This window comes from Crocuta crocuta, unplaced genomic scaffold, assembly GCF_008692635.1.
Source record: "Crocuta crocuta isolate KB4526 unplaced genomic scaffold, BGI_CrCroc_1.0 scaffold645, whole genome shotgun sequence".
In the NCBI taxonomy this organism is placed as follows: domain Eukaryota; kingdom Metazoa; phylum Chordata; class Mammalia; order Carnivora; family Hyaenidae; genus Crocuta; species Crocuta crocuta.
The window spans coordinates 2,219,171-2,237,007 of NW_027530190.1; the positions used below are offsets into that span (position 1 = coordinate 2,219,171).

Below are 17,837 nucleotides of genomic sequence, written 5' to 3' on the forward strand. Positions count from 1 at the left end.
CCCGGAGCACTGAGGGCATAAGCCGTCCGCGTTTGGGAGTTAACACATAGGCACCGCGGATCCGCAGAGACTCCGGCACAGCAGCTCCGCATATGGAGATGGGACACACCTTGTACTCGCAAGGACTTGAGGACACAAACACACCCTGTGGGAAGGGGCACACCATGTATTCTCAAAGGATGAGACACGACGCCCCGCGTACGAGGGGCTAAGGGGGAGACACACCTTGCACTCCCAGGAACTCGGGGACACTGGCGCTTCGCCTTCCCAGAGAGGCACCAACGCCGTGTCCGAGCGAGCCACACACACCCAGCGCTCACCCAGGAACATGACAGAGGTTCGCGGAGGCTCCTCGTACGCAAAAGACGCGCTGGTCTCGGGTTGACTCCCAGCGATAGGAACGTGGATCGAGGGTGAAGGTGGGGGAAAGGTACTTGCATCCAGGGCAGAGACTCCTGTCTCCCACCCCGCACCGCGTTCGGTAGAGATACCCATGTACGTACACACGGAACTCGAGTACAGCTAAGGCTCATGTAGACACACACACGCCGCAATTGGAGTACAAACCAGAAACGTGTTTTCTTGTTGGGGGGGGGAGTGGGAAAGAGACACGGAAAAGACATATCACAACCCAGGGTGCATAGGGAAGCCGTTTATGGACATGCAGTACTGTGTGTGGATGTATAATACATATGTATGTGTCATACCATATGGGAGATGGATAACACTCTGAGGGGAGAGACAATCAGAGGGAAATAGAACCCACAGTGCATACTGACAAATAGCCCACTCCACACCAAGGAAACCTGCTTCAGTTAACTGAAACAGACACAGAGGGCCAGAGGGATACCCAGAGGCAGACTCACATAGTTACTCAGATAAAAGTGGAGACCAGAATTAACATCTGTTGAGCTCCCACTAGTGCCAGGTACTTCAAATACATAGAAGGAATTTGGAAAGTAGAGCTTTTTTTTTTTTTTTAATTTGTAATGTTATATTTATTTCTGAGAGAGAGAGACAGAGAGAGACAGAGCGTGAGCAGAGGAGGGTCAGAGAGAGAGGGAGACAGTATCTGAAATGGGCTCCCGGCTCTGAGCTGGCTGTCAGCACAGAGCCCGATGCGGGGGCTGGACTCACAAACTGTGAGACCATGACTTGAGCCACCCAGGCACCCCAAGAAAGTAGAGCTTTTGGAAACAACTGCAAGGGAGGTGTGAACCGTGTCGTTCAGTGGGAGCTCGTAAAGCTGGGCAAAGAGAGACTCTTCTTCAGAGAAGCCCCCTACATATGGGTGCACACAAGAGGAAGCACCCAGTTGTGAACAGCTTGGGAAGTACATGAACTCATGATAGTATAGGTGTAAACAGTGGGAGAGACTCACAGAGGTGAGCTTGCTCAGGAGGGCACTCACAGAACTGAGTGGGTACATGGATGTATACTTCAGGGCACATGTGTTATCCACCAGAGAAGTGTATGGTGAAAAATGCTCAGACTGAGAAAGCGAAGGAAGGGTGCATGTACAGGGGGGTGAAAAAAACTTTTCCACACGTTGTGAAATCCCAGGGAAAAAGAGTCTCTCATTTGTGGCTGGGAAGTCATTGTGCAGCCGGTAATAGGAATGCAAGGAGATAAAAGAAATACAAAACTGTGTATGTCAATAGCTGCTTCCAGACAGGTACACCTGCAGGGAAAAGACCAGCAACTGGCATGGAGTAGGAGGCCCATATGGGGGAAGCCAGATAGGGAAGCAGAGGGACAGAGGCAGACAATGGAGAGAAACTCAGCCCTGAAAGATGAAGAGATAAGCTTGCCAGCTCCAAAGGGAGGGCGTGGGAAGGAATGACACTGGGAAGAAGGTAGGTCAGGGGTGTAAAGAGAAAAACACATTGGCTGAAGAGGAAGAAGCCAGCAGGAGAAGGCCAACTTCCAGTCAGAAAAACACACATAGAAGGTAGGGAGATTGATTTATGAGGACAGTAGGTCATCCTCCACCTTGGGGGAACGGGGAAACTGTACAGTTGATTACAGCAAGATTGACATACACTGTACACTTGGCAGGGAAGAGGTGGATAAGGAGAGCCACACGGGGAGGGGATGGTGCTCAGGGAGGCGAGGTGCCAGAGGCTTGCAGTGCTCAATGATCTGCATGACCACTGGGGCCCAGGAAGGGAGTGTTTTTTCTACCTTCATTTCTGCCTCCTACACCTTCGTGTTTACATGCTTGGGATTAAGGTTGGAGTACTTTGACTCCAGAAATCCTCACATTTATATGCCAGTGTCTTCCAAGAAACAGGAGATCATAAATTCTTTTGGAACCCACCACTTCTTGATTTTTTTTTCTTTTTACTTTTTATAGTCAAAGGTATGAAAGTCAGTTTCTTTTTCTGCTCCTAACTACTTCAATTTCCATTTAGTAATACTCTCTTTTTTCCACTTCTGTGCATGCAAATTAATGGGTCTGATCCAGGTGTACAGAAGCAGAGAACGGAAAGGGAGAACACTTTTCCAAGTCCTTCCACCTTTCTGAGGTTACAGCCAGGCAGAGTGAGTTGGCCCTGGTAATCCTTTTCTCCTGAAAAGCTGGTGGTAGAAGCAGTGGCATGCAAGGAAAGGAGGAAGAAATAAACTGACTTGGCCTTTGCAATTGGACACTGCCTTGTTTCTGCCTTAACCAGCTTCTGTCTGAGGCCCCACTGTCATTTCAGCTATGAATACTTTGTAAGGGGCTTGGAAAAGCAGGAATTGGGGTGAGAATGTTAATCCCAGGTGGTTGAAAAGTGGGGAGAGACTGAAGATATAGAAATGAGGGACCCTTCAGGTGACTACACTGTTGGTACTTACTGCAGGTCCTCTGGTGTGTTTGGCCAGGTCTCCTACAAATTTGTTCTCATGACCTTCCTCCTGGCTCAGGCCAGACCAGGGCTCCCCCATCAGGGAGTTGCTAGGAGTAGGCATCTGGCCCGGCTTTTATCTAACAGTAGGAGGATAACTTATGTGGTCTTTTATTCCATATATCCTTATCAGAAGTGGGCCTCCTGACTCAAAATTGTAGCAGCTGTTTCAAAATATGTTGACACATGTTGGCTAAGTGGGAAGTTGTTTCTGGTGGTCAAGCCTATTCGCTCTGGGGGAAAAATGGCTTTAATTTTTATATACAACTGTTCCCACCATTTTTGTGCTCAGATAGGAAGGTGCTCCATGCTAGACAAGTGGCCTCCAAGTGGCTTTGGCCTGTGCAAGGTTATGACTATGAATCCTCTTTTTCTAATGACTTTCTAAGAGCCAGAAATTTCAACAGTGTCCTAAATTAAGCATCAGAAAATTATTTTTATCCATAGTATTTTGCACATGAGATTTACTCTTCTAAATTAAACCATTTGACATAAGACTTCAGGGAGGTAAATTCAGGGATTTTACTAAACTATGATGTAAGCAGAATACAGAAGTTCTTTAGATATAATTGAATAAATATACGACATTGTTAGGGTTTGTGGAAACAGAATCTTCAATTGGAAACAATTCTTCACTGTTTAAAAAGACATATCATTATTCAGGTTTTCTATTTTAAGAGAAATGAAAGATGCTAACATGAGAACCTTTCAAAACGGGGACTGGGTTGGGGGAGAGAGACAGTGAATCTAGCAATGGGAGTTGTAGTTGGAGTAAATATCTGCTAGACATTGTTTTCCACTAAGTGTGAATACAGAAACAACTTCAAGTTGGTTGTTTATTAAAAGTGTTAAATGGAAAGAAAATGTAGGCACACTAATAAAGATATATAGGATATTTTGCAAAGCTACTTTTTTTTAAACTGTAGATTGTTAAGTGAGAGGGAAGTTACTAAATAAAGTCACAAATGACCACTTTATAATCATTCTAAATTGATGTTTCTGATTGCATGGTCTCTGTAAGCACTACATATTTTAAATGGACATAGAGTATTGTAATTACATATTTCTCCAAAATGTATCCTAAAACTGTATTTAAAATTTAAAACCCAAATTTTAAATATATTTTAGCTAATTCAGTAATGTGTAGCTGTCGTATGCTGACACTTATAGTAACAAAAATCTTATCAAAATATTGTTATCAGATTCTGTAATTGCTGAGCCTATCAGCTTATTTTTTTTAAATGTTGGGGCAGGGGCGCCTGGGTGGCTCAGTCGGCTGAGCATCTGACTTTGGTTCAGGTCATGATCTCACAGTTTGTGAGTTCCAGTCCCGTATCAGGCTCTGGGCTGACTGACTTGGAGCCTTGAGCCTGCTTCTTTCTCTCTCTGCCCCTTCCCTTCTCTCTCTCTCTCTCTCTTAAAAATGAATAAACGTTGTGGAAACTAATTTGACAATAAACTATTAAAAAAAAAAAAAAAGTGGAAACTAATTTGACAATAAACTATTAAAAAAAATAAAAAAAATAAAAATGAATAAACGTTAAAAAAAATTTTTTTTTAACTGTTGGGGCACCTGGATGGCTCAGTCGGTTAAGCATCTGACTTCAGCTCAGGTCATGATCTCACGGCCCGTGTCGGGCTCTGTGCTGGCAGCTAGCTCAGAGCCTGGAGCCTGTTTCAGATTCTGTGTCTTCCTCTCTCTCTGACCCTCCCCTGCTCGCTCGCTCGCTCGCTCTCTCTCTTTCTCTCAGAAAGAAATAAAACATTCAAAAAAAATTTTTTAATGTTTATTCAAAATTTCAAAGATGGTGGCTCAAATAATATCATCATGTTTACCTAACTATTACATCAGAAGTCTTGCAGAGATGTTTTTGGGGGCAAGGGCTCTTCATTGCTCTGTGCTTAAAGATAAGAAAGCAGAAGTGTTTAAGAAGGATTCTGTTAACACATTCTCTGGTCAACTCTATTGGCTTTAAAAGAATTTTCCTTCTTTGATAAGTGTCTTCTAGGAAAATGATAGTGTTTTGAAAATTTGTACAAATACATTTAATTTTGCATGAGAAACTCAGTCTCAGTATTACCAAATATTATCATTGCCAGTCAAAGCATAAAGTCTAAATCAAACCTCCAAAGTTAGTGTCCTTCACAATAGCTCCCTTTAGATCAAGTATTGATCTTTTAAAATCACTAATTCTGTAGGTCATGAGGTAGGTGATTTCCTCTCCTAGCCTGTCTTTCTACCAGGTGAAATTTTTAGCATTTGATTCATTGTGGTTTAAGGCACAGAAAAAACTCATACTTACTTTTTCCTTATCCATTTTTCTTCCTGTCCTCAAACAATTTTGAGTGTGTGTGTATGTATTCAGTAATCTTCTATAAACATAGAAGACACTGTTCTTAAGGCACTGCTCAAGCATCCAGACGTGCCAGCACGGACTGCCACTGCCATAGGACATGTTTATTAACTAAAACAAAGGGGTTTGCATTATCAGATTCTTTTTCTTGCACTTTTATGTGTAGCCAGATTTTATTTTAAGACATTAATTGGGGCACCTGGGTGGCTCAGTCAGTTAAGCGTCCAACTTCAGTTCAGGTCATGATCTGACGGTTCCTGAGTTTCAAGCCCCACGTTGGTCTCTGTGCTGACAGCTCAGAGCCAGCAGCCTGAACCAGATTCTGTGTGTGTGTGTGTGTGTGTGTGTGTCTGCCTGCCTGCCCCTCCCCTGCTCACACTCTGTCTCTCTCTCAAAAATAAATATTAAAAAAAAAGGGGGGGGGCACCTGGGTGGCTCAGTCAGTTAAGTTTCCTGCTCAGCTCAGGATCTCACAGTTCATGAGATCTAGCCCTTGTCTGGCACTGTGCTGATAGCTCAGAGCCTGGAGCCTGCTTTGGATTCTGTATCTCCTCCTCTCTCTGTCCCTCCCCCGCTTGCTCATGCTGTCTCTCTCTCTCTCTCTCTCTCTCTCTCTCAAATAAACATTTAAAAAAAAGCAAGAGTTAATCTTACTTTTAAACCCATCTTTAGGATGAACTTGATTTTAAAGTGCTTTTTATCAAGTAAAGTCAACTTTGTACCTCATGTTCCAATGTTTGAAACATTTATTCAAATGATCAGGTACTCAGTGCAAAGAAGGGTCCTCTTCCCTGTGAAAAGCAGTAGCCAGATTGCCTAAAACGATAGACAGGGAACTTTGGCACCAGAATTGGGAGAAGAAAGAAAGAACATATGTGAAGGACTGGAACATGTTCAAGAAAAGAGTTTAAAAGGAAAGGGGTGTAGAATTCTTGGAATGATTTACAGGAAAGCTTATGGAAGACGATCACCAGATCCAGCCTTTCCATTTGCTCCATTTGCACTTCTAAAAAAATTATGAAAGCTATGCTCATAGCACCTACTAGGTAATTTGTGATTAAGTCAGAGAGTGAGGAAAATTAGAATTTCAGCCTAACCAATGCTGGGTCATTTTTAACAATTTGCAGTGACCACGTGGAGGCTCACGAGCCTGGCACTGGTGTCCAGCCAATGTATTTTCCTATTTGGGCCAAATGTATTTAGAATATTTGAGAAGATGTCCCGAAAGTGTGATGATATGGGCATTTCTGCATTTAAGATCAGCTAAGTTTTAGAATAAAGAAAATAGTGTGTATATAACCCTGCATTTGACTCTCTTGCATACCTCAGTTCCATACTACATTTTCCATGACTTAATGCAAAAATGTAGAAAAGCAGGTGTGGAGTAGAATACAGTAAATTAATGGTTGTATCTCCACAGCCAAATTGAAGCTGGAAAAAAAAAAGATATAACTCAGGTAAAATTTACCAAGGAAAATTGATCTTTCTTTTCTTTGCGCCCTCCCTTTCTTCCAATTTATCTACGTATCTATAATTTCTGTCATGGCATTATGGCCCTTGAGAGCCCTGTGAAATCTTTAGGAAAAACTGGTTTAAGAGCCTCCACTAGTAAACACTTTGACAGCAAAAGCCAAACTAGCATTTCCATGGCTGGCAGTTTAATATAGGACATAAAAGAGAGAATCTTATTAATTAAGGAGCTGTATGCTCCTTAAAAGATTCATGAGTCAAATTAGCACCTTGAATTGAACTCTACAGTCACAGCATTTGACTACTAGTTTTATAGTAACTAGATTGTTAGACAAATGGCCTAAGTTATTTTCTTGCTGGTGATCTTACATATTATTGGTCTAAAAACCATTCTCAGGGTTTAAAGGATTTTAGCCCGTATCTCCAGCAGAGGGAATGGCACAGGCAAAGAAAGGACAGCAATAGAAAAGCTAGGGCAGGGTCTGAGAATCCCAAGGAATACTGTGTTCTTCTTAACCTGAAGTTAATATAGGATAAAAAAATAGTTGGACTTAAGAGAGGAAAGGGAGATTGGAGCAGGTTAAATTGTATTCTGTCAAGACTAAGGAGACACAGAGTAGAAATCTAAGATAATTTGAAGCTATGTTTTAGGATTATTCTGGCTTCATTGCTACATGATGAATATAAAGTGAATCTGGAAGGAAATAGACAAGTTAGTAGGTAGTATGTGGTCCAGGTGAAAGATGATAGTAGTCTAAACTAGTATGCTTGTGGGAGACATTAGAGATGAATTGAATCTAAAGAATTTTAACATATTTTAGAGAAATAAGTTTTAATTGAGATTTATAATCATCAGCACTAGAGGTATTCTTAGAAGAAAAAGGAGAAATCAGAAGCAGTTGGAAGAGTGGGGTGGGCACAGGGGCAATGGTGAGTACCATTTTAGTGAACATTCATTCAGTCTTTTGTTTGGTGACCAAGAGACTTAGATTTGATTAGGTGTTTTATATTTGAGAAGTATATTTGGGGGTCTGAGGCTAGATGGAAATTTGGATGACAGTGGGATTGGTGTTATTAAGGAGGAAGTCAAAATTATTAAGTGGAAGAAATTTTGGTTTTGAGATGGGATTTTTTGTGTGTATTTTTGTATTTATATTTTGTATTTTGTTTGTATTTCCTTTATTTAATAACCTTCTCTGTGTTGTACTTAAGGCCATCATCAAGCACAGATAATATGAAGATAGAATTTGATTATAACCTGAGGATCAGACCTTCTGTGGTTTCTGTCCCTGCCCCTAGTGATTACTGAAGCATTAAGAAACTGTGTATAAAGTACCTGGATTTACTTTTCAGTCATCATTTTGAAATGATTCTGAAGGCCTTGAGTCAGTGTTTTCACTTCTTCCAGATTACCTCCATTTCTGTTTTGGTGCTTTGGTTCTCTTCTTTTTTGTTGTTGTCATCATGGAAAAACAAAACAAAGAATAATCCTTACTACATAAAGCTTTCATTATACAGATACATTGTAATGGACTAGGTATGGTTGCTTAGTTCAGGTTCATGGAGATAATCTTGTCTAGAGGACTCTTCCACTCAACAGTGAGTTTATTCAAAGGTAAAGCCAGGCTTAAACTTTTGATAAGATTCACTGAAATACTTCAGGATCTAGATAGGCTTTATCTGGAAAGTTAAGTGTTAGCATATTTTAAAATTACTTGTACTTAGTATCATTGTTTTTGGTTCCCATTATCAGAAACCATGATGCCTCAGAGAAACAGAAAATATAGCCATGTGGTAGAAATGTAGTTGGAGTGTCTTAAGATTTATTTTTAAATAAAAGATTAAGAGATAGGAGTCAGAATTACAACTACCAAATATTCTTTTATTCATTTAGCAAACACTTAGTCAATTTTAAGACCTATGCCAGGCATAGAACTACACACTAAGGATATAAACCCACTTAAGTCCCTGTATGATCTTTGCCTTCGAGAAAGTGCTTGTGCTTTAGTAGAAACAGACAGACATGTGAAAAAGTAAATGCAGTGAAATCTGTGCTCAAGGGGACACCTAAAGAGAGAAAGATTATGTGTTTAAGGTTGTATCTGGAAAGCAGTGTCTCTTTCTTTACCTCCCATCACTCTGGGTTGTCTCCACCACACCTCTAAGATCACAGCTGACTAGGTCCCTTGTTGCCCAAATCAGTGGACATTTCTGTTTTTCCCTCCCTTACATGACCTCAGCGGTATTCCATCCTGTTATGAAATTGATTTACCTCCCTGCCCATTCTTAGTCTCAGCTGACCATCCTCTGTTTGACTGGTCTTTGAATGTTGGAGATCCCAGCCTCCTCCTCTTTATTCATTCTCTATAGGTGACCTCCTCTAGTCCTATAGATTTAAATGTCATCCATATGTTAATGACTTCTAAATATCTATCTCCAGCTCTGACCTTCCTCCAACTCCTGGCACTTCCAACACCTCATCTCCTTATCAAAGCTTAAGAGGCATCTCAAACTTAACAAATCCAAACATAATTCTTGATTTCACTCCGCAAACCTACATCTTCAGAAGTGTTCCCCATCTCAATAAGTGGGAGCATCTGTCACCGGTTGCCTAGGAATCAACTAATAATCCTTGATTTCTTTTCTCAATTCTTGGCTTAGATGATTCATCAATAAGTCCTATAAATCTCCAGATGATCAAAATTTAACCTCATCCTTTACCACTGCTCTAATCCCAGCCACCATCATCTCTTAGGACCACTGCCATGGACTTCCAACTAGCCCCCAAGTATCCATTGTTACCCCCATAGTCTATTCTACACACAGCAGCCAGAGTGATCTCTTTAAAACATTAAGTATGGGTGCACTTGGGTGGCTCAGTATAACTGTTTGAAATAGTAAAATATAAGATATATCTTTTTAACTTGGCCTCTACCAGATAGCTACAGTTTTCCAGAAGCTCTCTTTAAAAACAAGGATTGTGTTCAATAGTTTAGGTTTTGACCTCTTCTCGTTACTGTTTTGGCAGTCCTTTAATACTTCATTCTTTTCTATGCTGTAATGACTAGAAATAAATTATTCTTTATTGCACATGCACTTTAATCTAGTTCTTCCAGATCTGCAGAGAAGTTTCTTATGTGTTTGGTTAGATTGACTCACAAAGAAAAATACTAGATTTTGTGACGCCTAGTGACTCTTTTTTTGGCATCTAATAAAATAATGGGGGCAACAATGGAGATAATGTTTATTTAAGGTAGCTCTGGATTATCAGTAAGTTTTACATTCATGCTGTCTTTCAAAAATTACCAGCTTTTGATAAGCGCTTACTATATTTGATTTCTTCAGGATCAAATGTCTGATTTCCTGCACTATTTCCTGCTTTAGCTTCAGTTTTCTTTCTTCTCCTCACCCTACCTAGATATATTTTTTATTACAGTGGTTAAAATATAATTATTATATAGCTTTTAGTTTCTCTATAAGGTGATGTTTTAAAGAATAGAATAAAATTACTCTCTAAAAAAAACACCACAAGTTCTCCTTTCGGAAAGAAAAATGATCTTTTATATAAATTGTATCCCAGGAAAAAAATCACATACTGTTTATTATTTACTTGTGTAAGTTACAACAAATTCAAGTACCTGCTGTTTTCCTTACGCTGTAGTACAAAACTAAAAAAGCTATCAATGCTTATCAGTTATTAGCAATTCTTAATTTTCTAACTTGTAGATGTTTCACATTTTATATAACCATTCTTAAGGAATGGTAGGAGAGGCTGCTGTATAAAGTGGTCAGTGAGAGCACATTTCTTAAGTTGATACCGGCCAGTGTTTGAGTCCCAAGCCACTCACTAGCTACGTAACCTTTGGTAATTTATACAACTTAACTGAGTATTGGAAATAATAGTATCTACTCCACAAAAGTATTCTCAGAATTCCTGATGATGATAGTAAAAATGATTATAGTGACTGACACATTTTAAGCACTCAGTAAATAATAACTAAGTAGCTATAAGCAATTCTACTTAAAGTAATCACTTGACACTATATCTAGAAAGTTTTCTGGTTTGGGCAAAGTTCCAAAATTACATTTGACTTTTGAATCTTTTTGCACTATCTTTATCATGACTTATAATGCAGCTTAGGCACTCAGATAAATACCAGGTATTTAATAAATACCTGTTGATTGATTATATAGTTGAAGTTAACTTTGAGTTAGTCAGAGACCTGTAATGGGTTTAGAAGGAAAGCTGAAGATGTTTCAAGTATACATCTAAGGGGCCGGGGGGATTGAGTTAGATCTCTATCATGTGTTTCTTAGAGAAATCACTCTTTTCTAGGGTCAGAATGGTACTTGTTATGTTTGCATATTCACAAAACCAATGGTGGTTGATAAAGTAACCATAGATTTAATTTGTCCACACTGATAAGCAATATATAAATATTGAAGAGATAGTTATAACAACTTTTATAGGATAAAAAACTTTCTTTTATGCAACTCTAAAAACCCCTACCTCTACTCCTTCTCTCCCACCCTCTAGCATCATGTCAGAACTGAATATTACTCAGCAAAATTAAGATTCCTTAATAAAATTATGTAGTAAATTACATATTACTGTTATAGCCCTGATAGATTGTGAGGAATAGTTTCTGAAAATAAATGGGCATAGATTTCTTTGATCATAGAACAGTTTTTGTTTCAGTAGAAATGGCTTGTAATGGCAGATGTCAGTAGTATAACCAAACTTCTAAGCATTTTAGTATTGCCTATACTCTAGTCTGTGCTTAAGAATGTCCCACATTTCCTACGAGGTACAGAAGATTAATTCAAGGAGTTGTAGAAACAGTGAAAAAACTACTAGTTTAACAGAACCTTTTGACTACAAAACACCACCTTTATGAGATTGTTGAAGCATTTGTCAAAAGGAGTTTGCCTAGCCAGGTTCAGTCTGTGTTGTGTTTCTTGGCTGGGTGAAGATACCAGATCACTATCTTACTTATAGCTCAACCACTATTCAATTAAACTCCAGAGTTACTTGATTTTCAAAGGAGCTACTTGGTGCAAATATTTAATAAAATCTAAAAATAAAAAGTTGAAGCTCTTATTGAAACTCATTTGTAATGGGAATGTACTTAGTAAGTTAAACATTTATTTTAAAACATGCCTTATAACCTGCAATTATGTTATCTTTTAAAACAGAGTTGAGGTCCTATTTGTGCAGTTAAACTTAGGCCAAAGAACATTTAGACAAAAAAAAACTAACATGCATGAGACTTTTACTTATATAATGGTATTGACTTTTAGAATTTATTCCTGGTAGCTATCCCATTAACACAGTGCATAATAAGTGGTATAAAGTTCTAACTATCTCCTTGTTGCATTTTTGAAGTATTCAAGAACTAGTAACATCTGGTAACTTAACATTTTCTTGTCTGCAATCAGGATTAAAATCAATAATGCATTGGCATTTCTTTTATGTATTTTTGTCTTTTGGGTTGTTGGATAATCTTAAATGAGTTTTTCAGTAACAGTTATCTTAGTTTGTCCTATTTGGATAAGCACCCATAACTGTTCCATTGATGAGGGTTTTATCACTTTCTAAATGAAAAATGGTAACACATATTTATATACATTCCTTTATTATACATGTTCCTTATAGCAAAAAAGTATTATTGTTTAGTTTTTATTCAGAAACTGAAGTTTGGAAATTGTAATGATTTTATAAAATTCATTTTCCTTGGAAACAAAATTGCCAGAACTGAATGACCATTTAAGAATTTTTAAATGTTCAGCACTGGACGGTAACCTGTTAACAGAGACAAGAGAAGAAAAGGAAAGTGTTCTGTGTTTAGGATTCAGAGGACTGGCTTTGAAGTCCAGCTTTGCTAATCACTAGCTTGGTGTTCATGGGCAGTGTCCTTTACCTGTTAGAGACTCATTTATCTCCCTCTGAAATGGGTAATAATGATGTCTTTTTACCACACAGGGCTGATTTTAGGAGGCTTACTTGAGACAATGGACATAAAAAATGCACTATGCATTACAAAACTAAATGAAAGTTACTTCTGTTGAGGAATCGAGCAATACAGATAGAACCAGAAGTATGTCAGGAGATTAGGTTCTAAATTCAAGTCCTGAAACAATAACTGGTTAAAGTCAAAATTACTCTTGAAAGTTCCCAAATGGGTATAAAGTGTGATTGTGTTATGTATATAATCATGAATAGTAACCTGTAAAATATATGTATATAATAGTATACTATTATAAAGTAGTATAAAGAGAACATGGCCAAAATGATTTTACAATAGATTTTTTTTTTTAGCAGAGCATAATGTAGATAAATACTTGTAAGTTAAATATGTGTTAGACTCCTCTGTGTCATAACAACTAGCAGTAAAGCAACCCGTGAAAAAGTACACCCCCAGAGTACTAGAACCCTACTAGACACAGGCATCTGGAAAAACAACAGGTTATGAGAGGTAACTGAAAGTGGGCATATTTCAGAGTTAGCAAAATGGTGGCATCAGTGTTTGGTTTGGTTGGAAAAGGTCTAACATTTTAAAATTTGAATCCTTTCTGAGTTGGGCATTTTTTTCTCCAAGTACTTGCCACTCCTTTTTTCTTTTCATCGGTCTCTTCCACGTTTACCTGCCTTGGGTCCTTAAACACATTGAGTCTTTGATTCCTGATTTATCCAAAGGAACGCCTAGCTAAAGAAATTAATCTGAAACTTGAATGTTAACTAAGTTATTACTATGGATTGACAAAACAGTGTTTGGGACGGCATGCCATCTTGAAGGAAGGGAAGGAAGTAACAATACAGAGGAAGAGGCTCCTGGCTGGCCTGGTCAGTGCAGCATGTGACTCTTGATCTCGGGGTTGTAAGTTCAAACCCCACATTGGGTGTAAAGATTACTTAAAACAAAAAATCTTAAAAGAAGAAAAAGAGGAAAATACCTGAGGCACAGTTGAGAGGAAGTGGAAGAGGAAATTGGTTGGTCCTGTAGATGGGAGGTCTGTTTTGCAAGTGGAGGAGTTTGCTTTGCTTTGCTAGAGCCCACTGAGAAGGAACCCGCTGCGGCCTGTGTGCCATGCTCAGATGGTATCCTAGAGAGCTTCTGCTCTCAGCATTTGGAAGGAATTGAAGGAAGGCCTTTGTCTAGGTGCTCAGTGATAGGGGCCTGAAACAGTCCAGGGATTTTCACAGCAGAGACTAAGAGCCTAATTTGAGGGAGTTTGGGGCTGACTGGCCAGAGATGATGATTCAGAGCCCTAAAGCCACCTTTGCTTCATTTTCTTTAGGCACCTGATATTCAAGCTTTCAGCACATTTTATCATTCTACCTTGGGAAAGTCTGCTCTTTGCACCATCTCCTGTTTGCTCTGGATGAAGTCATACTAATTTAGGCCTTTATCGCTGGAGTATTTCTAAATAAAGCATCCCCTGGAGCTGATGTCTAATCTTTTTCCTTAGCCTCAATCCATCTCTCTCACTCTTTCTTACACATGAGGGAAAGAGCTGCTGTCCCTGAAACACTTCTTTCAGCAACTCACTTTGTTATTCCAAAAATTAGAAGCCCCTCCAATTGTTTATCTTGTCAAAGGCAAGACTTAAAGACCATCCCTGAGGGAGTAATAGAGGAGATTAGGGCAGGGTTATTTCACAGGGTAATAAACCTTTTGAAATCCTGAGATCTGAAATTTAAATTACTGTCGTATTTATTCTGTAGTGTATAGAAGCTAAAACTGAAGACAATTTTGAGGTCAAGGAAAGATGAGGCAGGTCCACTTCTCATCATTTGTATTGTATTTCAAGTGTGAAAGAACCCTGTATACACACAGACCCTTTGCTTGCACAATATCCATTCCTGTGTCCTTGCTTTTTTGCTCAGGACGCTCCATTTCCCTGAAGTTTGTTTTTTCAAAATCGCTACTAATATTCATCTTTTCCTTAAGCCCTTTGTCTTTTCTAGTATTTCTTCTAACCCATATTCTTTTCAACTATTTGAGAATTCTTAGTAGTACTTAGCCTATTATTTAATCATTCTTATGTGTTCCCCAACTAAATTGTGAACTCTGGCCTTCACGCTCTTGAATCTCCCATAGCAGATGCGTGTAGAGCACAAGGTAGTAGAAGAAAAACAGCATGGCAAAATAGGACTGAGTCCTGGGTTCTGGTGCCCCAGTTTAGTTATCAATGGGACAGAGGGCCGGGGGGATAGGCCTTGACTGTATTATCTATGATTCAGAATTCTATAATTCTAGCAGTTAATAACCTCTAATAGCATATGATTAGAGGTAAGGGAAAAGAGACTAGAAATTAAATTTAACGTTTTGAACCCAGAGAACCAAAAAGATAGAAGTACCCTTGCCAGAAAAGTAGGAAAGAGGTGCCATTTTGGTTGAGGGAGGGGAAGGGAAAGGAAGTTAGTTTGGTTTGCCAGTGTTGCTGTCAAGAGTTTCCAATACAAAATGTCCCTGGGCAGTGATAATTACTAGGCTATAGAGAGAAGGGAACTGAGGAATAGAGATTCAGAGTCATCACCCAACAGGTGAGGTGAGCCTCCAGGAAGGAGAATGGATGTAGAAAGAGGAGGGCAAAGAGTACTGGCTTTTGAAATGAAAGACATGATAAAAAAGCCAGGAGGACATGTAAGGAAACTGTGATCTCTAAAGGAGAAGTGAGTAATTTGAAAACTGAGAGTAGTATTTGTTTGACCAAGAAGAATTAATGAAATTGATAGACTATTTTAAATTCCAGTGGTGAGCTGAAGACCACTTCTGGGTTGCAAAGAGTCAGGGAGGAAATTACAACTAGCCTCAAAGGAGTTTGGAAAACCATTCCAATAGAGAAACATACTGGTGACTTTAGATACAGGTAATCATGCCTGAGACTATTGCAGATATTCACAATTATCGCATTTCTTCTAGGTACATAACTATGATAAAATATTAAAAAATTATGAGGACAAAGCTTGTAATAAAACAAAACATTGTTCTAGAAATTATATTCTACTGATGAAAATCTTGTGAGAAAAATGGTCATCTGTTTGACCCTCAACTAGAAACTAACCTCTGGTAAAATGTGAGAACCTAGGAACCACAGTTCATTATCAAATACTTTTACTTTTATATTTATAGCATCTGGTTAGAGTTTTATAAAGGTCTACCAATTAGCTCTTCCCTCTCATTACCCCTTTTTAGAACATATCTAGAAAGAAACTAAGCAAGTTATTTTTTTAATATAAAATTGAGTTAGTATACTCCTCATTTTTTGCCAAATTGTGTCAGTCACTTTAAAAAACCTGACTGCACTGCCAAAATATACCTGTGGTTGTATGATTCACAGAAATGTCAACAGTGTGTGTGGTATCGTTCATTAAGGCATTTTAATATGATGATATGTAAACTAAGTATATACTGAAAAGATACTTTCATAGACTATAGCACTGACCAGATACACAGATTTAAGATAAAAACATTTAGTTCTGTGACACCATAACCGAGATTGACCTGTTTTTTCTTATGTTTCTTTTAATAGAATTTAATTCCTTTTCGACCTTCCATTCAGTTCCAAGGGCTCCAAGGGGTGAGTACTCTTACTGATTTAGCAAGAAAATCTAATAGTCTTCTTACATACTATTATATTGAAACTCTTAAAATTTGTTTTCACTTGTGCCTCTTAATATAAGATCACTCATATTTTGTGAACTATATGACTAAATGTAAGTTTCTAACACCTTTAATACACTTGAATTATCTTTTCTTGATTTATTTAAAAAATAATTCAGAAATGCACCTGGGTGGCTCAGTCGGTTAAGCGTCTGACTTCGGCTCAGGTCATGATCTCACAGTTCATGGGTTCAAGCCCTGGTTTGGGCTCTGTGCTGACAGCTCAGAGCCTGGGGCCTGCTTCAGAGTCTGTGTCTTATTTTCTCTGCCCCTCCCCTACTTTTGTAATCTTTCTCTGTCTCTCAAAAATAAATAAATGTAAAAAAGTTTTTTTAATAAAATAAAAAATAATTCAGAGATAATTATTGAGAGTAGTTTTCCCCCTAAGTTATGAATAATTTCATTTTTTACCTTTTTTTGAAGTCTAACACATGCCAGTATTATGAGAATTTTTTTTACTACAATTAAGCAAACATAAGGAGGAATTAATTTCAGGCAAGTTATGATTATATGATTTTAGTGAACTTTTGCTGTCTGTAGACTTAATTTCTTTGATTGTACATACTAAGAAATGAAATGTATAAAGAAAATTGAGTTTTTCCAATGCACAGAATAAGCAAAGTATTGTGTCTCTTTTATTGCTGCATTTAAAAGCATAATAAATGGTTACTCCTAATAAAATATATCTATGAATTTTGTGTTTATATTGCATGATAAACTTTGGGACTGGTGTCAGCATTATTTTAAAATTACTGCTTTTAATATCTAATACTAATAAAGACTCCATCATTCCTTCCCTTAAATTAATATGTATTTCTGAATTTGCATATCTGTATATTGACTATAGTATGGAAATTTGGAATATCTGTAAATGGATTTTAGACTATAGGAAAAAAAGCCTCAAGCGAGGGAGAGTGATTATATTCCTACATTTATAAATAGATTGTAAATCTACATTTGTGAATTTTTGTTCGTCACAAAATGCAAAAATTCAATATAAATACAGTCTTTCTCAACATTATAACTTGAAAACATTTCAAGAGTCAAGAGATTAATTCTATCATTCAATACCAGCTAAGAGTACTTCTAAATAATGCTAACTTGAAGGAGATGTTTGTGTGTGGATGTCAGAGCTTTGCTTCTACATGATAGCTTTACAATGAAGTCCTTTTTTTTTCTCGGCCTAGTAACTGAGTATTCATGAATGGGATCCTAACTGTTACAAGCATTCTTCTAAATTTCGTTTTATAGCTTCACAGGTAGTCTTTAGCACCTGCTGACTCTATTTTTGAGGTTTTAGTTTTGGTTGTTTACTTAAAGTTTCTTAAGTTTTCTCACAAAATTTAATGGCATCAATATCTGAAAGGGTGTTGCAGAGGCTAGCCTGAGTCTGTGAGCCCTGGAGGGATCCAAGGATTTTCAGATAAAGGGTTATCTGAGATGAGAGGGCAAGA

General features: G+C 38.1%; 1 protein-coding gene across 1 annotated transcript in view; it reads left to right on the top strand.

Moving 5' to 3' along the window:
• ELL2 (elongation factor for RNA polymerase II 2) overlaps positions 1–17,837 on the top strand; it is a 68,468-nt gene that overhangs the window by 572 nt on the left and 50,059 nt on the right. Inside the window, exon 3 of the mRNA XM_077765195.1 lies at positions 16,253–16,300. Coding sequence (XP_077621321.1) covers positions 16,253–16,300 — 48 coding nt within the window. The remainder of the gene's footprint in view (positions 1–16,252; positions 16,301–17,837) is intronic.